The 26,480-nt window shown below is 38.8% G+C and overlaps 1 protein-coding gene across 1 annotated transcript in view; it reads left to right on the top strand.

The window, feature by feature from the left end:
* LOC135221835 (S phase cyclin A-associated protein in the endoplasmic reticulum-like) overlaps window positions 1-26,480 on the top strand; it is a 233,562-nt gene that overhangs the window by 172,643 nt on the left and 34,439 nt on the right. Inside the window, exons 15-21 of the mRNA XM_064259737.1 lie at window positions 12,968-13,087; window positions 13,330-13,530; window positions 15,727-15,939; window positions 16,159-16,275; window positions 16,682-16,825; window positions 18,694-18,857; window positions 19,013-19,211. Coding sequence (XP_064115807.1) covers window positions 12,968-13,087; window positions 13,330-13,530; window positions 15,727-15,939; window positions 16,159-16,275; window positions 16,682-16,825; window positions 18,694-18,857; window positions 19,013-19,211 — 1,158 coding nt within the window. The remainder of the gene's footprint in view (window positions 1-12,967; window positions 13,088-13,329; window positions 13,531-15,726; window positions 15,940-16,158; window positions 16,276-16,681; window positions 16,826-18,693; window positions 18,858-19,012; window positions 19,212-26,480) is intronic.

Below are 26,480 nucleotides of genomic sequence, written 5' to 3'. Positions count from 1 at the left end.
GTCTTCCCTCTCACTTTCGACGGACCGAGCTTGATTTTTCTTTGGGGGGGGGGGGTTGTTGAGGGAGGTTGTGTTGGGGGGGGGGGGGGGGAGAGAATGGTCCTTCTTTAGTCTGTCTGTGTCTCGGTTTTCTGACCTTTTAATTTATATTTTGTTCCTATGGATCTTGTTCTTGACAGTTACTCATCTCATTTTTGCTTCCATCGGAAGGTTACTTTGGTACTGTTTTTTTTTTTCCTCTTCTCTCTCTCTCTCTTCTTCTCTCTCTCCTCTCTCTCTCTCTCTCTCTCGAAAACAAAAGTAGTGTATGTAATGCTAGACGCCATGTGGATCGTACGGGATTAAGGTCAGAAGCCCATTTTATGAGCGGCAGATTTGGGGACTTTTTTCGTGTTGTCAGTAGAGCCTTGTTGGGTTGGCTCGGGAGCTCTCTCACCGTTAGCCTTAGCATCGGATGGCACTCTTTTAGCACCATATCGTTGGATGCTGATGTTTGTTGATTGTGCGAACAGGCCCATATTTGGGCCCCCTTTTTACACCTCTCCCCTCCTCCTTCTCCTTTCCCTCCCCCATCGCCCTGGCGAAAGAAAAGGGGATGGGTATGATTTGTTTATTGTGTAGTGGACTGCTAAGCTACTCAAGGCTCATCAACCGCCGTCTTCTTGCCACTGTTGAAAGAAACGTTGAGATGAAGGACGAGAGGGTAGATAGAAATACCCTGGCATCAGTCAGTCAGCCAGTCATTGGGGCAGCGGGGCGTTATCTCGAAGCCGTTTTGAATGTTGGTTACTTGAGGGCAATTTGTACCGCGGGCCGCTGCCCGGGGAAGGCAGGCAGTGGTAGACAGAGGGACTTCGGGAGCTTACTTTCAATGCTGGCTGCTTCGTCGTTAAGGTGGAATGAAGGAGCAGAGCGTATACTAGAGATAACAGATGGCTTTCTTGAAACGGATCCCGGTCAGCTTGTTACGAGATATCTGTGAGACGCAGAGGCTGGTGTAACTGGAGCATGATGGAATCGAAAAGGCGCCGGATGGCGATGGTACTTTCGCAATCGAACGTCCTATCGAGCGCCTCTTTTATAATAGGATGTTATTGGAGAAAGGAAAAAGATGTCTCGCGCTTCTACTAGAGCAGTGGTTCTTAACCTGGGGTACCTGTACCCTCAAGGGGTACGGAACCTTAAGCTAGGGGTACGATTCATGATAGCCAGTGTAATGGTACCGTATATTTACTGTATATCTTCATGTTTGAATTGTATTTATATTGGATGGAGGGTACGAAAAAAGTTTCTGAGATACCAAGGGGTACGGGCGCCGAAAAAGGTTGAGAACCACTGTACTAGAGGATGCCGCCGACGATTGAAAAGCCATCTTCTCATTAGATTACATTGTAAAAATGGCCTTTCGACGCTATTAAAAACTTGACGTGATATTCAAGGAGAATGCTAGTTATGGAGAAACAAATCCACCGTTATGTAAATGTACATATATTTAGATTTAACACTTTAAGGATAGCCTTCGGAAACCTATTCTGTTCCCCTTGTCAGATTCCCGAAAGCTATCCTTAAAGTTTTTAATTAAAATATATGTCTATTTACATAACTGTGGATTTCTTTCTCCATTTGAAGACTCGTGCTGTAATGAGGATTTTTTAATGCCAGTTATGTTGATGCTGATCGAAATTACCATTGGGTTTGGAGGTCATTAACGTGTGATCTTATTGAAATAGTTGCTAGAATGTATCTGAAGAAGTTATTTAACAGAATTCTTATAATATTTGACGCGAAATCGCCGAGTGAACGTTCGGTATCCTCAGTAGTGACCGTTACGTTTTTTCGTACCTTTCAGACGTCAGAATTACTGCCACTTTACGTGTCTCGCGAATTCGACATGGAGTCCCGCCCACCCTTTCATTTTTTTATTTTTTTTTATTGGCAATAACTGGATAGTTTCAAGCTCTTTCTCTGCCGAGTTTGCTGCAGGCGTCATGTTCCATTTCCGATTGATTATTTTTTTTATGATACACCTGCATGAGGGCACATTCAACTTTCCACAACTCTCTTAGTTTTCTTATATTGTTGTTTATTTGTTTATTCCCTATCGTATTGTTCTTTTTCGTTTGTATTCTGTTTCATGGATGTTTGCCAGGAAAGTTCATGGCCTTATGGCAAGGAACAAGGCGTGATCCGACCTCCAGCCTACTCGGGATGCGTGCAAGATTTCCTCTCACACATAAGTTGTAAACATTATATTCCTAACTTTTGATGTAAATTAAAGTGCGCTAAAATCTACGGTCAAATAAAGCATTGTTTCACCAACGAAAATTGAAATAAATACGCAATATTTTATTAGAAATAATTTTTCTGTACCGTTTAAACTGTATGTTATCTATTTTTAACATTTTCATTCTTTTAAGTAAATCATAAATATCCTATCATAAAATTCCTGTATCTTTAACTCGACGCGAAACACCTTTTCAGACCTTATTAGGCTCTTCCACAGACCGTTCCTACCCCACCAACAAGAAAAAGAACAACAGCAATAAAGTAGTTTGTTGGGTTACTCCCCGAGTAAGTGAAAATACAATCGTAATACTTATAATACCCTTGAAAGCTTGCCAGAATGGAAGCACTGGCCTTTATTATTGTGAATAAGTGGATTGAAGCATTGGCACTTTGTTTGCTAGCGACGTCAAGTGTATTTCAGTGGCACTGACGCAAAAGGCGAAGTACTCGCAAACACACTTGTTCTATTATTGTCCCAGGCCAAAAATGCTGTGATGAATACAAATGGAGCATTTATATAACGCTCTCTTATGCACGAAGAAAAGGTTTCCCCCTCATATGTGGCGATTTAGTTTTTGCCTCTTTGTAGACGGATTTTGGCTTGAAAGCCGGACAATGGGGGTTGATAAATTACCCTGAGAGTACATCTCGCCCATTTTATTTGCTCTATTGGCCTGGTGCTACGTAAGTGATTTTTGTCCTCGGGATTCAGGATTCCTTTGGATCTATCTTAATAGATTGAATAGGTGCTTTGTGTATTTGTATTTCAAGTAGTAACCATGATATCCCGGGAAGCGGGGTAGTGCCGACAGTGGACCTCATGCGGAGCACTGTAGGCATTACTTAAGGTTCTTTGCAGCGTGCCTTCGGCCCCCAGCTGCAACCGTTTTCATTTCTTTTACTGTACCTCCTTTCATATTTTCTTTCTTCAGCTTACTTTCCACCCATTCCTAACACTTGATTCATAGTGCACCTTCTTTGAGGTTTTCCTCCTGTTACACCTTTCTAACCTTTTATACTGTCAATTTCCATTTCAACGCTGAATGACCTCATAGGTCCCGGTGGTTGGCCTTTGGCCTAAATTCTATATTCAACAATTCTATATCCAACGCAACTCATTAAAGTAACCGTGATATAAACCTGGCGTCGATCCCTTACCTCGGTTACCGCTTGTTTGTAGAATTCATTGAATCGGATTACGTTCAATGCCGTGTTCGTTTATTATTTTTCCTTATGATGCAGTTTAGCTAGAGATTATGTCATAGTGTTGAGGATTGTTTTAAATATTTTCTAATAGGAGGTGACAAATATATGATGCTTGCTTAGTCTTTAGATAGACTACGGTATGGTGAATGGTGAAGAGAGGTTTTTTTTCGGGAGTTGAGAACAGAAAATGAAAGGTGTTGGGGACATACCAACCCAGCGTGGCCTTGGCTAAAAGGAAGTGACAGTTGCTTTGATGATGTACGTGCATGGTCATGCCGTGGCTACTATTTGGGTAGTGTTTTGTGTCATATATATATATATATATATATATATATATATGTGTGTGTGCGTGTGTGTGTGTGTGTGTGTGTGTGTTTGCCCATATAAAAACTCCTCTCTCTCTCTCTCCCTTTTTTTCTTTGAGGAGATTGGCTCTAGAATGTGTTTCCCTCTCGCAACTAAGATGCAAAAAAGGGTTTATGGGATGGGGTTGCTAGCCCATAGCTCTATATCATCCTATTTGGGAATTGTCCAGCACATTCCAAATTTTATGTTCAAAATAGTTTGGAATGTGTTTTATCTCTAAACATGTTTATTTATGTGCGTTTTGCTCTACGATGGGGTTAGAAAATAAATTTGTCCATTAGCAGACAAAGTTTATTTGTTATTTCTTCCACATATGAAACAGTGAAAAGAACCACTGTGAGATTACCAGTAGAAAGTAGTCCCTTATAAACATGAGAACCACTATGAAAATATAGTCAGTATTCCTCAGAAATAAGTACTGAAATACAAAAGTGTGAAACGCCTTAGAATTAGTTGGTTCGATATGATGCTGAGAAACGTCGCAAAATATATAGTTATCGTTGTACGAAATGACAATTTAATCCATATGTTAATTTTCGATTAATGTAAAAAGAGTTTTAATTCATACACTGCTGGAAGTCACACAACAGTTACTGTTATATGAGAAACACCACAAATTACACCCGCTGCCGGAAAGAAGAGAAGTAACACGGAGCGATTGTTACTTATGTTTTATAATATATATATATATATATATATATATATATATATATATATATATATATATATATATAAGATTGTGTGTGTGTGCGTGCGTGTGTGAAAGTGACACATTTCATTGCTTGATGGGGACAGTTAGAAACGTTGGTAGTGATAGAAGCGCTGGTCGTCGTCATAGCTTTAGTTGCTTAATGGTAGAGAGGCTACAACGACCCCCCCCCCCCCCATCACCCCCACCCCTCTTCCCCAAGCCCCTAACTAAAAGTCTGTTGATGGTAAGGTGGGGGTGTCGCTGGATGACGGAGATGGGGGTGGGGGAAGGGGGGGGATCGAATTATGCTGGTGGAGGTGGATGATGATTGTGGATTACCGGAGCAGGTTGCCATGTGGCCCCCATGTGGTTATGTAGGTTAGTTGGTATGTTTGTAATCGGAGCCCCGGGGGTAGCGTTGGGCTTGTTGTACGGTAGTTATTGTTGATATTTTTATTGAGATGATGTGCTTGGCGTGAAAACAACCTTAGTATTATGTGAAAAATACTGCGAGAAAAACACTGCACTTAGAAGTATATTGTAGTAAATAAAGGTTAAATAAGCCATCAAGTATATTTTGATAAATAAAGATAAATAAGCCATCAAGTATATTAAAGTAGATAAAGATAAATAAGCCATCAAATGGATGAATGTACATTTTTGTTTATTTGGTTTGAAGTTGATATGAAAAAATGCAAAACAAAGATAGGTAAATAATTCATGTATAAATATATGTATATTTTTAATATGATTTGGTCCTCATGTAAAAACTTGCAGAACGAATATAAATAAATAATTGAATACTATATATACTATATGTATATAATATATTGGGTCCTCATGTAAAAACTTGCAGCAGAAACGAATATACTAATGGATATATTATATATTATATATATTATATATATAAATTTGGTTGGATGCTGACATAACAAAAAGCAATAGGAAAAATAAATTAATAATTCATGCGCGCTCCGAGAGAGACTTGATTCATTTTAGGACCAGAAGTGTTTTAGGTCTTGATTGTTGACGTAGATTAGTTTTGTTTACACGCCACTGTGATAGGAGAGAGAGAGAGAGAGAGAGAGAGAGATTTTTTTATTCTTTAGAGGTCAGTGGTGTTTTGAGTGGCAGCTTCTTACGGTGTCGGTAGTCATTGGTGAAGTCGTAATGATTATTGCATGCTCGGTACAGGCGCCTTCTTTTAGACGATTTTTGCTTAGCTAGCGATTGTAAAAGAGAATGGTGTTGTCCTAACGCGTAACGACATTCTGTGTACGATCTCAGTCATGTCCTATTTGTCGAGAGAGAGAGAGAGAGAGAGAGAGAGAGAGAGAGAGAGAGAGAGAGAGAAGATCTCAAGTACTCCCTGATCATTTTACAGTACGCCGATAGTTGTTGGGTCATCAGTTTGAGAAAATAAAAAGTATTTATCATTCTATATATCCTGATCGTAAAAGACAGACTGAACATTTTCTGATTTTTTTTTTTTTAATTATTTTCAAACCTGGCAGTATTCGTCTAGTCACTGGTCAGGAAAAGTTTACCGTCGTTTAACCAATTGTATGACCCCAGTCGTATTCGGCGCGCGCCTGTTTTTATGAGAGAGAGAGAGAGAGAGAGAGAGAGAGAGAGAGAGAGAGAGAGAGAGAGAGAGAGTGGAGGTAGTTTGGTGGTAAATGGATCAGATATATATATATATATATATTAATATCTATATATATATATATATACTAATATAGTGTGTGGTGTGTGTGAGAGAGAGAGAGAGAGAGATGAGAGAGAGAAGAGACGAGAGAGAGAGAGAGAGAGCAGGAGAAGAGAGTTTGGTGATCAATGACCAGAAAACTGTAATATGAATTGGTTCGTTTCCTGATCGTGACCTAGCGTAATAATACGAGGTGACTCACTGGTTTTGTGTACAGTATACCAATTCTTCGTTGGGATTATTGTAATTTCCACCAGATCCGTTGGTTGTGGTTCAGTTGAAGCTTAACGTTCGGACTTTGGTGTCGTCAAGGTTGAAGGCGATTCTCAGTTGTTTCAGGTCCGTCTTCTTTTCGTGCAAAAAAAAAAATAAATAAATAAATAAACTCTCTCTCTCTCTCTCTCTCTCTCTCTCTCTCTCTCTCTCTCTCTCTCTCTACTCTCTCAGCCAAAAAAGTAGAACTAAATTTTCCATATGGATTTTTTTTTATTTAATGCAAATTTGTATTCATTCGTTAAGTCTCTTGTAGATGATTTTTTTTTTTAAGGAAAACTGCTGAAAAAGTTCTAAGACGTTTATGTGTTTACGTTACGGTATAACTTTATAAAAATATTAGATATTTAATGGTTCCGAATTGAAAACAAGTTGTGATGTTTTGCTAGTGAGTGACACAAATTGTAATTAACAACACCAATTTAGGCTTTGCCTGTGAAGCACAATGCAAATGCTTTAGTTGATAAAGTAATTGTCCGTCACAACTAAAAAGAAAAAAAAGTGTAACTTCCCTCGTCCGTAAGCCCGTAAGGAACGTTAAATATTTTTTAATGATTTTAAAGTTATACTTATATGATAGCCTAAACCTACAAACGTCAGACCGTTTTTTTATCCCTTTTCATAGAAAAATTGTTTTTAAAAACCTGGATCTAAGAGAGATTTAACGAATTAATGAAAATTTCCTTAAATTAAAAAGAATCGACGTGAAATTTTTTTTTCTAAGTTTAGTCACGCTCTTAATATTTTTTTTTTAGGCGTCATTATGGGTATTCCTTTTCCTTGAAAAAATAGTTTTTAAAAACTGGATCTAAGAGAGATTTGATGAATTAATGAAAATTTCCTTAAATAAAAAAAATCGACGTGAAAGCAATTTGTTCTAAGTTTAGTCACGCTCTTATTTTTTTATTTTTTTTATGGTGTCATTATGGCCCTTTGGCATGCGCTGCAGACTCTCAAGGTCTTTTGGAAATTTCGGTCAGGATTGCTATTTACGTATAGAATAGGAATGTCAACCAATCACTCAACGCCTGTCCTTTATCTGGGTTTGACATTGGTGAACGTGCAGGCTCTCACGGCTGAGCTATTCGGTCACACACTTCATCCAGAATTCTTTCACTGATATTTATTTTTTACATTGCTCATAGATTCTTGAAGACTGCTTTCCAGCTTTAGACATTTTGATTCGCCCTTAAATCCGCAGAGAGTATTACCTATGGATAGTAGATGAGCAAGTTCTAATTGTATGTCGTCTGAAAGGTGTAGTACTATGTAATGCAAACTCACTAAAAAAAACACGTGTTGATGTGGCGATATTGCAAGCCATGCGAAAGTTGCAGTGTTGCCAACAAAATCAAGGAGTCTTATTTAAAAAAAAAAAAAAAAAAAGGACAGCCTAGAAGTCTGCGAAATTCTCTCTCTCTCTCTCTCTCTCTCTCCTCTCTCTCTCTCTCTTCTCTCTCTCTCTGTGGTTTTGGTCCAACCTTCTCTTTATTCTCGGATGCACATTATAGTCTCTCCACAAAGTATATTTGCCGATTCCTGGAAGCCCTCTGCATGTTGTCTTGGGAAAATAATTCACGGTATTGACTCTTGCATCATTTTGTTGAACAGGTTCTTTCTTTTTTCCCTGTATGACGTGGGCTACCTGACAAGCAACCGTGTATGGATGTACCTAAATACTTGTAGATCAAAGTCAGCTACCTGTTTTGGAGCATGGAGTGAATTTTCCCATTTTGAATAGGAATGTTTGTAATCATGAATCATTGTGTCCTTTATAAATGAATTATTATGTCAGATGGACTCTGTTGCTTTCGCCAATTAGTCAGCTAAGTAGTGACGACTTTAAATTTGCTGTGACAGGAGAATCAGTCTGTCAGTAATGATCCTCACTTTAGTTTGTTAGTCTGAAGTTCAAGCGGAGATGGAGAGCAGTACTGCCTTAATAGAATTGAACCTGTATTTTAATATTTTACTTATATTTTGATATATTTATGAATTTGTAAATTTACCTGGTTTTCTAATAACATTTTGTATTTCCCATTACCTTCTTTGAATAATAATAATAATAATAATAATAATAATAATAATAATAAACTAAAGTTCGTGACTTTATTCAGTTTCGTGACTTTCATTGGACTTTAATTGTTTGTAAGACAGTCACTTGATTTTTCTTTTAATAACAATAATAATCAGTTCGTGACTTTCATTGGACTTTGTTTGTTAGTCGGTCATTTGGTTTTCACCTGACTGATAATACAGTCAGTAATGACTGTATTATTAGTTACTCAAAACTAACTTCAAATACAAATATCGGAAAATTGATTGGCGTTGCAGCAGCTATGGCCATCGATGACGAATTCAAAGTCCAGGTATGCAGCGAACCCGGATAGGTTGATTTAAAGAAAAAAAAATAAAGAAAAAATTGTTATGTTTGGGTCCGGGTATCGGTAATGGAGATCATAAACCCATTCGTTTACTGTACCTATATATCCTCGTATGGGCACTGCTGTTTCTCTTTGCTGTTCTATCTCGTATCATCTTTATTTATTCTAAATTCTCTCTCTTCTCCCTCTCTCGCTCTCTCTCTCTCTCTCTTCTCTCTTCTCTTCTCTCCCTTCTTCTCTCTCTCTTCTCTCTCTCTCTCTCTTTTATTTTTTACTAAGATGAGAGAATTTTTATGGTACATGTATGTATATGTTTATTAATACTATTTTCAAATAATAATGATAATAATAATAATATAGCTGTATTACAAAATTCACATGTGATAGTATTTTAAAGAAATACAATCATCTATTTCACTCTTTCTCTCTCGCTTTCTCTATATATATATATATATATATATATATATATATATATATATATATACACACACACACACACATCACACACACACACACATATATGTAGGTACGAATATCCCTTGTCAGATATTTATGGAGTTCTTCCATGCGTGGGAGAAGAAGACAAAATGAATTATCCTTTGAAACTGGCTGTTTGTATGTTCGTCGTTGTGCATGTATCAGTATCTGAAATAAATTTGCTTTGCCAAAAGGAAATGTCTTCAAAGAGTATATATGAAAGTAAGTGGAAGTCTTTCCATTCTTTCAAGTCATCGCATTTATACAGTAAGGAACAACGTAAGCTCGCGCGCGAGTGCATCTACGCGCCTTTGTTGTGCCTGACTCACAGGCACTTTTGGCTTCTCGGAAGGAGCCATGGCGTCACTTACAGTAGGAAGGAAGAGAGGAGTGGGAAACCTGTTCAGGTTTCCATTTTATTCGCCCCCTAAAATAGGAGCGGCCGGATCAAACTAGTATGGTTAGGGCTGTAGTGTCTTTTAAGTATAATTCTCTTCCCAAGAAAGAAGATCCGTTCTTGCCGGTAGAATTGCGCGCGTGTACGAATGTGCTCGCTCGTGTGTGAGCACAAATCTTGTACTAATGGCTAGGACGCTAGTCGCTTCTATCCTGAATGTTTAGATTGCTGTATTATATGGATGTTTTCACTACGTAGGTTATAATATATATATATATATATATATATATATATATATATATATATATATATATATATACACACACATAAATTCTTCTGTTAAAACAGGGTACGTCTCAAGTATAAAAGACCATTAAAAACACTGGTTTAAAGCTTTAAACCAGTGTGTTTTAATTAGCCTTTTACACACACACACACACACACACACACACACACACACACACACACACACCACACACACGGATTCCAGTTGATGATATATAAAGGCACACAACAGGGTCCACAAAACACTTCATAAAGGTCACAAAACACATAAAAAAAGGCCATAGTTTATTTACATGAGACGTTTCGCACATGTGCTCTGTGCATCTTCAATCTGTAAGTATAACAAAAATCGTTAAGTTTACGAAAACTATTTTAAAATAAAGTTAAGAGAAAAAAAATGTTATTTTACAGAAATTAATATATCTTAAAAAGCGTACAGCAAAAAAAGGACCTAGTGGTCAACAAACCATCCAAAGCAGAAGGAGAAGAGCGAATGAAGATTGAAGATGCACGTCTCATGTCAATAAACTATGGCCTTTTTGGTGTGTTTTGTGGACCTTGCTGTATGCCTTTATATATTATATATATATATATATTATATATATATATATATAATATATATATATATATATATATATATGATATTAATCTTTTAGTTCAGATTTAATTTCCACTTGTTCTCGTTTCTCACAAAGATTTAATGTCCATCCGTGCTTTAAAACCCATTAGTATGCAGATTAAGATGATTACGAATTTCTGATAACGAAAAATTGTTCAATAGTTTTAAATGACGAACGCATCCGTCGTTTATAATAATATGATAATAATAATAATAATAATAATAATAATAATAATAATAATATGCATACAAGTTAAAACAGTGTATTACACGCTCAAGGATTTGTAACTATTGAGTGAAACCTCGCTCTTTCCTTATGAAAATTATATTTGTTTAAAGCTTTCGCCTCTTGGTGAGGCATGACCAGAATCGTCAATTGAATGCATGTTTGTGACGTTTGTTTTTTTATGAGAAGCTTGTGTTGCTGTCGGCAGTCTGTAAAGAATAGATGCGAGATGATGCTCTCTCTCTCTCTCTCTCTCTCTCTCTCTCTCTCTCTCTCTCTCTCCCTCTCTCTCTCTCTCTTCTCTCTCTTTAATAGGTAAACTACGTGTGTTGTCGTTATCAAATTTCCTACGTCAGTTTTCATTTTGTGTCGAATTTTGGATTAGTCATTTAGTATATTACAGCTTTAAAAAAAAAAGCTTACAATAATTAAATTTGCTCCTATGAAACAGAGAGAAATTCTTAGTAACATCCAATTCTTGTAACTGCTAAAAGAATAAAGGATATTTGACACCTTTACTCGGTTTTTTTCCATCTGTCCACCAGCGTGTGGTGTTTTCGTATGGTAACACTGCGTCCCGGGCTTTAGATAGTTACATTCAGCTTACATTCAACAATAATAATAACCCTATTTCGAATATTAACGGTGTAATTCGCATACAGTAAATTATTAAAAGCCCGGGACGCAGTGTTACCATACGCAAACACCACAGGCGGGTGGACAGATGAAAAAAAAAAAAAAACATTATAGTGGCACTAGAGGAGGCAAAGGTTGAACCGGTACATAGTGCAAACAAGCAAACATTTAGGAAAGGAAGGAAACTGGAACGTTCCGGTATTTATTTGCGTCGGTCGGCATTTCCATTTTTTATGCGATCGTTGTTGCTGCTATCAGCTCATAACGGTACCATCCGCGACTCAGGTGTTTCCTGCCTACCTGGGGAAATTGCGAAAACATTTTCGTTTGTTAGATTAAACGCTGAAATGTCAACGTGACACTCAACAATATCCCTTGCAATTGCTTCGCTGTTGAGCCACATTGTTTGCTTCCCTTTAAAAAAAAATACCCAGCACTTTGTTTTTGTTGTTGCCGCCGCAGGAATTCTGCGCAAAAACAGAAGCTATAACAGACAGAGACAACGTGTGTTTGCCTCTCGTCTTACCGCGCTTTGAAATGTTAGAGGGAGAATAGAAGTGAATTATTATGTCTTCCGTGCTCGACAAAAGATCCTTTTCATGTGTTGTTGATTGTAATCATTCCTTTGTGGTAGTTGTGTGTGTGTGTGTGTCTGTGTTTGTTTTCATCTTGGGGGAAAGTTGTTGTCATATACGATCATGTAAGCATTTTTTTCTGAATAGCAGAGAAAGAGAGGAATAGTGGATTGTACTTGTACTAAAAGAATTTGTGTGATTCAGAGTGCATTGAGCCTCTTGTAAGTTTCATTGTGTGTGTGTATGAAAGAGAGAGAGAGTTTACTCATGCTCAAAATTGAGAGTAATTTGGTGCATGCATTGTTTTCGTATTTTGGCAAAATGCGGAACTGAATATTTTTCCATTAAGGTTGATTTTATTGTGATGGTGCTACATAGATTTTATGGTCACCTGAGCAGTGGAACAATTAAATTAGTACTGTAAAAGCTGATTGTAACACTAAATATCACTAACCATATTTTATATATATATTATATATATATATATATATATATATATATATATATATATATATTATATATATATATATATATATATGGCATCTGAAGGCACAGGTGCATTTAACGACCAACATTTTCATCAATATTTGGCTTATAATTTTCAGTGGTTGTCTATTGAATGCACAGGTTTATGTAATTGCATGAATATTCTGTGATTGTTTTGTATGAATTATAGTTTGTGTTCGATGAAAGCACAAGTGAATGGAACTGCATTTGTTTTCACAAACTATCATCTATTGAATTTTAGTCATTTTGTCCCCTGAATGCACTGCACTGCTTTGTTTAGTTGTATAACTTTCACAATTCACGTATATTATAAAAAAATAAATTGTTACAGGTAGAGGATGTTGACTGTGAGGAAGATGGCAGTGATGTCTCAGAGGCAGTGGGAAGAGCAACTTCACCCTTGACACCTCCTTATGATAGTCTTCTGGCTTCTCTTAGCTGGGCAGACCAGGTTAGCTCCTTATTGTGTCTTGAATTTCATGTTTTCTTGTTATTCAACTGTTTGGTTTCCATTTACTGACACACACACACACACACAACACACTTGCTCTTTCTCACTCTTTTTAAAGTATATGTATCTATATATATATATATATATATATATATATATATCTATATATATATATATATATATATATATATATTATATATTTATTGGTAGTATCTGCTAGAAAGGTTCTGGAAATATTTCAGGTTGACATGATGGAGTCATTAGAAGAACTTCGCCATCCTGGTCGTCTTTTACATATACATGAGAAATTGTCGTCTCCCTCCAGGAAGAGATCACTCTCTGAGAAAATGAAGCGGTATGAGGAAAAGCTGGCTAAAGCTCAGGAACTTAGGGAAAAACTGATGCAAGCCAAGACTGATAAGTTAAAAGATTTATTCAAAAAGGTGAATAATTTTCTGTTTCATATTTTTGATGTGTGTGAGAGCTGAAGTATTCAACCACTGGTGATATTTGGTTTGAGAATGCAAAATTTACAATGTGTGAGTTATAACCAAGACAAAAGAAGGTATGTAATTGAGACAAGTACTGTAGTACTGTAATTAAATAATGGTCATACAACACGAATTCAAATACAAGACTGGAATAAAGAAATGAATCAGATATAGAAAATCAAAAAAGTATAAGAACAGATTTGCAAAATAAGGAGAAGAAGAAAGTAATACAGTTATAGTAGTTTAAACAATCTTTAGTCTAAATTACATGACTACAAGTTATGCTTGGATAAGTAAGAAGAGCTGATGCTGACAAATATACTGTGAAATACTATGACTAAGTAGTGATTTCAGCCCATCAGTGAGCTGACCTTCATCTGCCATCACTGATGTGGAACAATGAGAAAAATCTCTCAACTAATGATGGAGACAACTGTGGGGAAAGGTTACATATGAGTATACAATGTATCAAATGAGTCCCTCATTTTTGTTAATCCTTTAAGACTCCTTGAAAGCATTTAGATCAGTTCTGGCTTTCAGCTCACACGTTTAGATACGTATTTCATTTTATTGCTAACTGTAAATTTAAATTTCATGACGTATTTCATTTTATTGCTAACTGTAAATTTAAATTTCATAACACTTATAGTGTTGTCTTTGGTGTCATTTTGAAGCTTAGGGAGAGTTGTAAGGGTCATTGCAATATTATGTTGAGTCCATAACAGATTGTATCACAATAGATGCTTATTACAGTAATATAAATTATATTAGTGATTCGTAATTCCTAGAATATGTGGAATGGCATGCCTTAGAAGTGGAGGCATAACATTCCTGATGCCATGGCAACATACTGGATTATGGAGGAGACAGTGAGAAAATGAGTACAACAACCTGGACAAAGTGGAAGCTATTGTTGGATTACTGGATTATCATATATCTAAACAGAAAAATTTTAGGGCCTGCACTTTCCCATGGCTGGAGACAAGGACGCTTAGAGAGTGAAGTTTTTAAAAGAGAGTTAACAACAAAATACTGAGATTTTCTTCTGATGTATGTTGGAAAATCATATTGTAGATGAAGTTGGTTAGAGTTAATCTTGCTTAGGAGGCAGTGTGATATCTCAGTTATATTAAGCCTTGAGCAGGTGGTAAGGAGATGAGAACTGTTATCCTGACGAATAGTAGATGTGGAAGTAGTAACAGAATGAAAACCAATGTAAAAGTTCATAAATTTTCATACAAAGAATATAGATGAAGACGTTGACCAATTGGGCATTCAGCTAGAAAGTGTACAAGATAGTCAAGATTGGAGAGAACTTACTGCATGTCTGAACTCATAAAAAAAAAAAAAACTATAAATTCCATATGGTGATGCTTACACAGAAGAATGAATGTTTGGTGCCCCCAGATACACTGTACTATTTCCAGTGTAATTATGTGGTATGTTGTTTTTGCTGTCAATTTACTTTTGTAGTATTCTGCCAGTATTTTCTTACTATATAACAAAAACAGAACATTATTATGTTGAGATATCAAATGCTGATAAATGATGCACAGTATTTTAGTAACACCAAAACATTCATGTCATATGCTGATAAATGATGAACAGTTTCTTAGTAACACCAAAACATTCCTGTCATAAGTTGTATTTCAGGTGTAGACAAAAGCCTGGTACATTTGTTGAGTAATGTGACAAAGGATAGTTGACACCCCTTCATTGCAATTGTGGTTTATGTAATTAAAGTTCAGTACTGTATTTATACCAGCACAGTAGTGTCATTGGAGCAACCTGAGATTCCATATTTAGTAGCCTTATACCACATGGTGGATATGTAAAGGAGACGTGATATAAAGGGAGGTATAAAGTTTTTTGCCAATCTGTATTTTCTCAGGTAATATACTTGTTTATTATAAATTTTATCCCTCATATCTAGATGGCCCATGATGCTGTCTATCAAAAAAGTTTTTTAGCATTTTCTGTTATTTTTGATAAGCTGTCTCTTAAGTTTCCTTTAGAGCATTATATAATTTAATTGATGGAGCAGTATATTGTGAGTGTGATTAGAAATATAAATACATTTGTGTTGACTTTGTTTTGTACATTTTTGTCACCTTGTTTTGTAATATTAAATAAATTATTTTGTTTCAGATTGAGGAAGTTCGATTAGACAAAGAGATGCTGCTTGATGAGAAACGACAATTGTTTCAGAGGAAAATGAAGAAAGCAGAAGAAAAGAGAAGACAATACCTTCAGGAGATAGTTAATAAGGCTCATGATGAAGAGAATAAAGCCAAAGAAATAGCATTCATTAATGGCTTAGAAGCTCAGAATAAACTACATGATATCATGCAACAGCATCAGGTTGGCTGAAATTCCATTTATCATTATTTCATTCAGCTTTATCACATGCAGAAGTACTGTTGAAGTACTGTTGAACTTGGTGCTTTTATGATAACTATGGCAGTGCTTATTTATAATGGTTTTATAAAGACAGAATAACAAATGTATTGAAAAATGGTAGCACACTTACATGACTGAATTGTTTTGTATGAAACGGACTGAGCATTTCTTTTTTTACAGAGCTTAGAATCTCGACTAGCTGATATGGCTGAAGAGCGCACAAGACGTCAGGAAGAAAAAGCTGCAAAGGAAGTTGCAGCACAGGAGAGACGCAGGGCCCTGGAAGCAGAGAGACAGGTAGGTTTTATAGGGAGTTACCTCCAAAATTATGGATATCTGTTAATTTTTTGACCAAGCTAATATGTATTTGTAATCCAAACTCTTCCCTCCTCCACACATAAATTTCTAAATGATTATAATTATTATTAATAGGGCTTAGTTTTTCCAGCCCTATTAATAATAATAATAATAATTTAGAAATGTACAAAGTAAAAGATAAATAGCATTGACCTTAATCACTCATGAAGTTATTGTTATAAAATTTTTGTTTATTTATCTAGTTTTTTGTTAGAAAGTGAATTCAGTAATAAATATCTATGAGAATTTTACATATCCAATGAGTTCTGCTAACATGTTTTACCAACATGTTGAACCAAAATAGTTTCGGTACTCTTATTGTGAATTTTCCTTAATAAAATTTTAGGCACGCATGGCAGAGCTTTGTGAGAAACGACGTCGAAAGTGTGAGAGGATAGATAGGAAGCAGGCTGAAAGACGAGAAGAACTCCTGGAGCAAGCAAGAGAAAAAGCAAGGGATCGGGAAGAGAGGCTCTCTGCTTTGCAACAGGTAAATGAAAGAGTGATTTTGTTGTCAGTCAGTAATTTTCTAATTGCTGTAGAGCAGAAAGTAAGAATTGTCATCATATAAGATGTAGTATAGTGAGGGGCAGTTTCTATACTAGCTGCTCCATTATTCACTTTTCACTTTCCTGTATAAGCAAATCATTTATGCATGTCTTGTGGCCAGATTAAACTACTTTATGATAAAAGTGATAATTCACTGTGAACAAAACTCTTGTGAAAGAACCACTTAAAATCTTCTGTTTATTCTTATTACTCTGTCATAATAAGCATTAAGTTCTGATTTGGTACCTTCAAGCAGCTCTTAAGCATACTAATTTAGAAACAGCTTGCATCAAAATTTGAAGACTCGTTTCATTTATCCTTTATTCCAAGTTGGATCCTGTATTTTCCTTCAGTAATTCTTTTTGTTTCCATTGGTTTTGTGCTCAGAATACTGAAAAGTTGACCCCTTGGAGCTATTTAATGCAAATGATTTATGCTAGCTTCAGAATCTGAGGAAGGTATGGAGTAATGCTTAAAAGATGGGAGAGTGATAGGGGTTAGCAGGCTAAAAATAAAAAAAGCAAAACAGATTATGGTGACTAGAAAGGCAGCAAATGACAGAGTACATTCTGATTATATATCAGTATAGTCAGAGTTATTTTATATTTATTTTTATTTTCTGTATTGGTGAAATGTGGTCAGTGTTCAGTGTGTGGGAAACGTGTTTAATATTAGAAAATGTCTTGAAGTATGTATTTAAGTTGTGTTATGATGTCATAGAAGACAAGATGGCGGCGTTGTGGGGTGGAAAGGTAAACAATGACAGATCTTGCAGTGGAGGACAAAAAAGAATGAAAGAGCTTAAAAAATAAAAAAATACCTCATACAACTAAGAGGCATCATAGTAAAGGCAAAGCCTCGACCTATAACCATAACCATAAGAGGACATGTGGAACTGGTTTTTAGTAGAGTAGGAGAGAGCTCTCTCTCTTATAAGAGTTTGTGGGTTGTAAGTCATGTGATGTTGTTCAAAGTCTTAAGCTTGATTATACTGGGACTGAAGAACATAAACAGGTGGGTAGATTGCACATTTGTGTCACGAAGGAAAGATTAGGCTAGGAAAATATTCAAACGTTTAAGGGTCCTGTGGTCGAAGAAAAGGTGCTGGGGTGACTCTCCAAATGTAATAAATGGTATTACATGAGGTGCTCAGAATCATAATATGTAAATATAGAGAAATAAATTCCTAGTGCTGGAAGTGTATTTCAAGAGCATACGGGGAAAAGAGTGAAGCTGAGAACCCTTATATGATTTATAGGTAGGCCTCAGTAGGTCATATCTGTTACCTTGTGAACACTGAATGGTGGAACAGGACTTCAGAGAGCATTAAGAAAGTAGCTGCTGCTTGGATGAAATGGAGAGCAAATATCTAGATAACTCTGAGGATTCATTTCCAGAGTATAGTAAAAAGATTTTAGTAAGAAATGAGGAATTGTGGAGGAATTTGGAATCAAGTAGAATTAGTAGAATGGAGACCTGTAGGAAGACCCAGGAAGTCATGGAAATAGGGGATAGATGAAAATCTATCACAGATGACAGTTCAGGAACAAAGGACACAATATAGAAGAGTGGAGATAACTAATTTTGTTAGTCTAAACCCACAGTGGGAAAACTAGCATAAAAAAGTTTGATGATTATGATGTTGACGTGGGCTTTGTCCTATTATTTTTGCATAAAAAAAGAGAAAAACCTTGTTAATAAATGTACTACTTTTCAGGGAATCTGGAAGAGTACCATGTATATCTTCATAATCAGCTTCTGTTTGATATATGCTACATAGATATGTATTAATTGGGGTTATCTGCACAGGCACAGCAAGCTAAGGAAAGTGAGCTTGTAAAGAAGATTCAGCAGAAACAAGAGGAGTCTGCTCGGAGGCATGAAGAAAATATAAAGCAAATTCGTCAAAGGGCATTAGAGTCTTCAATTATGAAATACTCTAGAGGCTGTGATGATGCCCCAAAATTAGTGAGGTTAGTTTGTGTGAATATGTGAAATTCTTTGTTTTTGGTATAGTATAGGCAAGTTGTGAAATATTATGGAAAGCAGAAATGTAATCTATATATTTCATGAATATTTTGTTCTGAACATTAGTGATATGTGAACCTGGTTATTATTTCTTTTAAAGGTATGAAACCAAAAAGCTCTGCACTTTGTGTAATTCGCTGATTACCAGTGAGGTATACTTGTTGAGTCACTTGCGTGGTCCACGCCATCAGGAAGCACTTCGGGCACTCCATCAGGCAGAGCACCTTTCTGTAGAAGACAGTGAAACATACAACTTAAAGCACATTATCGATGCTCCAGCTAATATTGATGATCCTCAGGTAAGTATTGCACTGTAAATCATCCAGCTACGATAAACAATTCAGAATGAAATGTCTGTGTGAAGTGGTTTAATTTTGATAAGTAGTTTATTTAATGTTCCTCCAAAAAATATGCTAGCTGAGTTAATTGCTGTAATCCAATCGTACTTGCATTTTTTAAAGACAGTATTGGAAATTCCAAGATTAAGATTCTGGCTTTTTAGCAACAAAGTTTTTTGTCTCTATGAAGAAGGTAATTAATGTATTCACTGACAGAGCACTAAAACAGAAACATATGACCTGAGTTTCAGAAAAAAATATTACTCATTGAGAAAAGGTACATATAAAATTCACTGAACATATACATAAAACTTCATTAATTCACCTTATTTGTAAGTTGCAAAGTTCCAGCCCTCAAATTGAATATTATTAGTAAGGGCTTATTCTGTTAAATTCTTATTTACAGTATGTTGTAACAATGCAAATAAAAATGCATATGCGTTAGATGTTATCTGAGAAATAGGTTATTAAGTTTTTAACATTTTCAATTTATGTAAGTTAACTTACCAAGTATAACTCCCAGGGCAGCTAAAAATTTTAATTCTCGGTAGAGCTTCTATTGTTTTTGTATAGGAGACAGTGCCCTGCCCACTTTCAGGAAAGGATGGGTGTACAACTCATCTGAAGAGCTCAATTCGTTTCTGCTAGATGACGACTGAACTCCAGTTGTTCTAAGCAGTTTTACTTTGAAATTGATCACCGGATGGTTCTTTGGTGTCTATGTTTGGTGACATACTTGTTTTTCTTTTTGGTAGCCATCATGCTATTTTAGATAGCTCAGGCTTATTTTGACTGTCTTGAAGATCCTTAAGGTACATTTAGATAAAATAGAATGTGACAGAAAGAGGAAAGCAGCAATTAAAGCTGAGGCTAGGAATGTAGCTAGTTTGCAGAGTTCTTCTAAATCGAAACTAGCTGATGTACCTGTTTTGTCCTTTAATTTTTCTGCCTTTTCCCCCTTACCAGTCTTCAGATCTTTCCTCTGAATCTTCTAGTTCCGAGGTGAACGAAAGGCACTGAAGGTGCTACTATGAAGATTCCTGTCCTTTGAAGAGGTGCTTTGTGGACACGGACCAATTTTCTCCACCCTGCAAGTGAAGCAAGGACATTGAGCACACCCCTCAGCCGTCATATAGTTTTTGGGGAATTCCATATCCCGTTTTACTGAGCATCAATGTTTGTCGCCTAAGCCCTCTACTACTTCTAGGAGTTGCCCAACTTTGGCTTCCAAGCGCCCCGTGAACAGAGTCTCCACTTGTCTTCTCAGTTTGCATCAGCTGTGAAGCTCCCAGCACCCACCTCTTAAGCACCCAACGCCCATTCCAAGCTTTTGGTGCCAACCCTGCCTTTCCTGGTGCCAGCAGTGGAATGTCTGGCGCCAGCGCCTGGAGTTTTCTCCTTTGCCTATGTCGTCCACGCTTGTACATGGTTCTTCAATGGATCCCATTCAGTGACGTCTGGATGAGATTATGGGCCTTCTTCAAAGGAGTTGTACAGTAACTCAGGATCTTCCAAACTTGCTTTTGATCAAGCTCCTGCGTCCATGTCTTTCTCTAGCTTACTGAGATATCTCTTAGTAGCTTGTCCATCTATTTACTTGCCAGCAACCCTGGCTTCCCTTACCAGTGGAATCAACCAGGCTTCCCAAGATGGGATTGTCCTCCCTGGAAAGCATTACAGGAATTGGATGTTTGGCTCTCAGATAAGAGATGGTAAGGTAAGGCGGTCTTCTGCACTCCCCCTCCTGTTTATTGAACAAGAGGGGTCAGGTTTATGCTGCTGGAGAAGCTCCTTCCCTGGGGGTAGCTGCCTCTTCCCAGGGGAACTTGTGAGTGATTCCTTGAGATGTTGAGCCTTTTCCTTGGCTAAGATTGTTTTCAGCCAAAGAGTTGAACCATTTTGAGAAGAATATCTTGAGGACTTACAAAGTCTGAAGCTTTTTAGATTGGACTGTTGGAGCGCTGGCTAAGAAAATTGAAAATTGTGTGGAACTTTCGGAGTATTTGATGGTAAATTGGTTAAGTGTTCTTTCTTATGTTGAAAAAGCCGTTAGAGATGACTCCATGGAATTAGCCCCTTTATTTGCTACTGGAGTCTTAAAGAAAATTGAACTTTGGTGATCATTCCCCTTCAAAGGAGCAATCACTGCCCAGAAGTATGTGCCTCTTTTTTTTCACTGCTAGACCGTAGCCATCTATTTCCTCAAGTTTTGGTTCAAGAAATCACTTCAGATCTTCAGAAAAAGTTGATGCAAGATCGGTTAACCCAGTTGGCTAAGCACCTGAGGTATTCTTCTGCTTTTTACGTCTAGTCCATTTCGCCTTTACTACAGCAACCCTTTTGGAGTCAGACCTCGATCCAATCTACGATCCACTCATCCAATCAAAAGGGTCCCCACGCAACCTTCCAGTCGCAACTGAAAGTGCTGTCCTCTGTGTCCTAGTTGGAGCAAGGCTTTTCCATTTCTGGCAAGAATGGGAAGGCAGAGTCGTAGATCTGAGGGTGTCACTAGTACTAAAAGAGGGGTACTCCATCCCGTTCAGGGAGAATCTTCTTGAAGCCCATAGCATTGATGGCCTACTTGCTAGGCTCTGACAGGTATTTGGCCCTAGCAAAAGGAGCATTGTCTTTAATCATCAAGAGAGCCGTGGAGGAAATTGAAAATGTCAATTCTCCTGGGTTTTACAATTGTCTTTTTGTGGTTCCCAAAACATCCCAGGGTTGGAGACCTGTCCTGGACGTCAGCGCCCTGAATTTTTTTCATGAAGAAAACAAAATTCCTAATGGAAATCAATCAGTCAGTACTCTCCTGTATCCATCAGGAGGACTGGATGGTGACAATAGATTTGCAAGACTCATATTTTCACATCCCAATTCATCCGAGCTGCAGGAAATATTTGTGCTTTATATTCCAGGACAGGGTATTTCAATTTCAAGCCCTTTGCTTCAGCCTCTCCACAACACCCCAAGTGTTCACTCACATTCTTGCCCCCCTTTCAAAGTTGCTTCACTTCATGGAATAAACATCTCTTTTTACTTATACAACTGGTTCCTTCACTCTCCCATGATGTTAAAATATATGGAGGACTTAAGGAAGACTCTGGTCTTTGCCCAGGATCTGGGCATACTCATCAACAGGGAGAAGTCCCAATTATCCTCCTCTCAAGTGATTCAATATTTGGGATGATGATTGACTGAATTTTTGGGTTTCTCTGTCACGTTTGTAAGTCTAGGGAAACTTCATTTAAGGGTTCTACAATTTTTCCTAAAGGCAGGCTAGACAAGAAGACACATCTGGACTCGTTTGTTTTTCCGATGACACAGGAAATCAAAACTGACTTAAGATAGTGGCTATCAGAAAGAAGGCTTTCAGAAGGCATGTCTCTTCTACCTTTGAATCCCAGCTTGTTCTTGTATTCAGATGCCTCAGACCTAGGATGGGGAGGTCTTTGGTGGGACATTGAAGTATCAGGGACTTGATCTCCAGAAGAGAGGAGTCTTCATATAAATGTGAAGGAATTGAGTGCCATACATCTAGGCCTTCATCATTTTGCCAAAATAACCTTCGACAAGACTAGCAGTGTTCTCGGACACCACCACAGCTCTAGCCTACATAAGGAAATGCGGGAACTCGCCCCTTCTCCCTCTACGAGGCAGCAAATAGCCTTCTCCTGTGGAAAAGGAGAATCGAACAACAATATTGTGATGAGGTTCGTTCAGTGCAAGGTGAATGTGTTGGCAGACAAACTCGGTTGTTGCGGACAGGTCCCTCCCTGGGTGGACTCTAGATGCACAGGTGTGCACTGACCTGTGGAAGTTGTTGAAGGGGCCGTTCTTAGATCTGTTTTTGACATCGTAAAACCATCGCCGTCTGTTCTGCTCCCAAACTCCAGACTCCAGACCCTCAAGCATGGGCCACAGATGCCATACTCCTAAACTGGTCAAACATGGACCTGTATGCTTTCCCTCCTTTCAACATGGTTTAGGAACTATTGAAAAAATTTTCATCCCACCAGAATTTGAAAATGACTGTTAGCTCCATTCTGGCCACAAAGAATGGTTTCTGGATATCCTCTCTGTGTTAATAGATTTCCCCAGGCTCCTTCCTCAGAAGCCAAAGCTTGTCAAACAACCACAGTTTTGTACATGAACTTCCCTGCCAGATATATACTTAGCTATAGTCTCCGACGTTCCCGACAGAATTTCAAATCTCGCGGCACACGCGACAGGTAGGTCAGGTGGTCTACCTTACCCGCCGCTGGGTGGCGGGTGTATGAACCAATCTATCTCTCCAGCCAGATTTTTTTTCTGTTGCTGAAGCGATAACAACTGTTGTCGTTTCATTCCGATAGATTCTTCATTTCTCGCTTGCCTGGAGATTGATTTGGACTTTTTGGTGACGTATTCGCTCTATTTTGGCTTGGCATACGCTGATTGTGGACCGTTATTGACTTTGCGCTGGATTTTCCTGTAGAATGTCTGATTTTGATTCTGTTTCCAAAACTCCGGTTTTGTTTAGAGTATGTTTGACTGATGGATGTAAGGTGAGGTTACCGAAAGCTGCGGTTGACCCTCACACTATCTGTGTTAAATGTAGGGGGAATGAATGTTCGTTTAGTAACCCGTGTCAAGAGTGTGAGGTTTTGAACGAAGATGAATATAAGGCTCTTTCTTCTTATATTAGGAAACTTGAAAGGGATAGGTTACGTAAAGCTTCTTCCAGGAGTTCGAGCAGGTCGAGAATGAGTGAGAATGAAACTAACATTAATGAAGTTTTAGAACCTTCCTCCCAGGTCTCAGCTCCTCCCCGCACCGAAGCCGTAGATTCGTCTTCGGAGGCGGCGGCCTCAAAAACTTCCTTGTGTTCTAAGGAAGACAAGACTCTTCGTACTGATCAAGGTAAGAGTGTCAGTGATGATAAGTGCAGTGTACCCAGTGATGTGGAAGGTGCGTCTGACCGGCTCCTTAGTGCCTCCAGGCCTAGACCTCTTCCAGACTCCCAGTTCCAGTGGAGGAGGAAAGTCGAAAGCCGCAGGAGGGCTAGGGAGAGCCCCCACCGGTCAGGCGTCCCCTCGGCAGATCCTGAAGTTCGCTCCCAAGCTGCCTTGGATCGTAAGAAGAAGGATATTCTTCGTCAGTGTTTTTCGTCGTCCTCTTCTCCTTCGCCGAAGCGTGGTTGGAGCTCTAAGGAGGCGTCACGCCCGTTGAAGAGGGCTGCGGAGGCTCCCTTCAGTACGTTAGCGTCCAGCCCAGAAGACTTTTCTGATGTAGCTTCCTTGCAAGCAAAGAAGCCTAGGAGATCCTGTGATCGCCCTCCTTCTCCCGCTCCTCGCACTGAGCTTGCTTCGGAAGAAGATCCTGGGGACTCACCTACTCGAGTGCTAGCGGGCCTACAAGCTCAGATCACAGCCTTGGCGGACTCCTTGGCATCGAGATCACATAGAAGGAAGGATTTCTCTCTCCCTATCAAGAGATCGAGGCGCTTTTCGTCGGAAGATCGGTCTCCTTGTAATCGGCGATCTCCTTCTTTTGAGGATACTTCTACACATTGTAGGATTTCACGAGAGGAACACCACTCCCGTGGCTCCCTCTCGGAGGTGTCGAGGTGCCATTCGTCGGATAGGCGCTCTTTGGACTATGAAGATATTTCCCCAGATCGGATTCCTGCCTCAGGTAGACGCTCCGCCCCTTCTGTTTCTCCTTCTTCTAGAGTTCGTACAAGAAGAGAGAGTCGCTCAGGTCATAGAAGACTTATTTCGTCATCTCCGTCTCGTCTTTCTTCTCCTCGCCTTCTCAGAGAACCTAGGGAATGCCCTTCTGAAAGTAGGCGCGCTTCTCCTTCCGACTACTGTCGTCGGACGTCGGATACCGTGACTTGTAGGCGCTCATCGCATGGAGTTCCCTCCTCCCCTGTAAGACATCAAGAGTCTAGTAGGAGCCCTGCGCCTGGTAGGCGTCCTTCTTTTAGTAGCTGTTCTCCTGGAGAAAGGCGCCTTGATCCTCCTTTGCTTCGTTCTCCTAGTAGGCGCTCTTCGTTCTCGAGGCTCCCTACTCCTGATCGGTCCCCTCTTGCTAGAAGTCAAGAACGCCTCAAGCGCCCTGCTTCTGTTAGGCGCTCGGAGCCTTACAGACGTTCTCCCCTTGGTAAGGACCAAGATCTCGTCGAACGCCCTGTTCCGTTTAAGCGCTCGGAGCATAGCAGCCGCTCTCCGCTTCGTAGGCATCAAGAGCCTCTCAAGTGCCCTGCTCCTGATAGGCGCCCTATTTTTAGCAACGTTTCGCCGCTTGGTAGGCGCCAGGATTCCCCTAAGCGCCCTGTGACAGATAGGCGCTTGGCGCCTAGTAGCCGCTCTCCTCACGATCGGCGCCAGGATTTTAGTAGGCGCTCTCCCTCTCGTAATCTCCCTAGGGATAGACGTGGTCTTTCTAGGGAAGGGAGTCCTTCCTCTTTTGCTGTTAAGAGTTTGTCTTCGTTTAGGAAGGAATGCGAGATGAGACAAGAATTTTCGGATAAGCGTCCTTCTATTACGACTCGTCGTTCTCCTGTACGCCGCTCTCCTTTGGAATCTTCTCCTCATTCAAGACGTTTGTCTCCTTCATCGCACTGTACCCCAGCTAGGAAATCATCTAAGGATTCTCATAAGGATCCTCATCCTCGTTCTCCTCATCCTCGTTCTCCTCTTCAAGAAGACCAGGAAGCCTCTGAGGAAGAAGCTAATACATCGGCAGCAGTTTCTTCGTACAAGAAGCTCACAGAGCTTCTCCTTCAGGAGTTCGGAGAGTCTTTCAGCCCTACTGCTCCTCCTTCTCCACACTCGTTGTTCTCCACAGCGAAAGCAACGAAAGGATCTTCGTGTGTGAGAATGAAACCGACTCTTTCTATGAAGAAAGCGCTCAAGAGTTTCGGTTCATGGATGCGTACTAAAGAAGAAGCAGGGAAAACTATGTTTGCCTTCCCTCCGTCGAAGCTTTCAGGACGGACAGGATTTTGGTATGAGACAGGAGAACCCTTGGGACTGGGCCTTCCGTCTTCAGCTGACGCAGATTTTTCGGCACTAGTAGACGCCACTAGAAGATCAGCTTTGAATTGGGCCAAAACTACGTGGGCAATGAATGAAATAGATCACATTCTAAAAGGCATTTTTAGAGTCTTGGAAGTTTTCAACTTTCTCGATTGGTCCCTTGGGGTCTTGAAGAAAAGATCAGTATTTTGCTCATTTTTAACAAAGT

Source organism: Macrobrachium nipponense, chromosome 3, assembly GCF_015104395.2.
Source record: "Macrobrachium nipponense isolate FS-2020 chromosome 3, ASM1510439v2, whole genome shotgun sequence".
Lineage (NCBI taxonomy): Eukaryota > Metazoa > Arthropoda > Malacostraca > Decapoda > Palaemonidae > Macrobrachium > Macrobrachium nipponense.
Note: the sequence above shows the minus strand (reverse complement) of the source record. Positions and strands in the feature narration are given on the sequence as shown.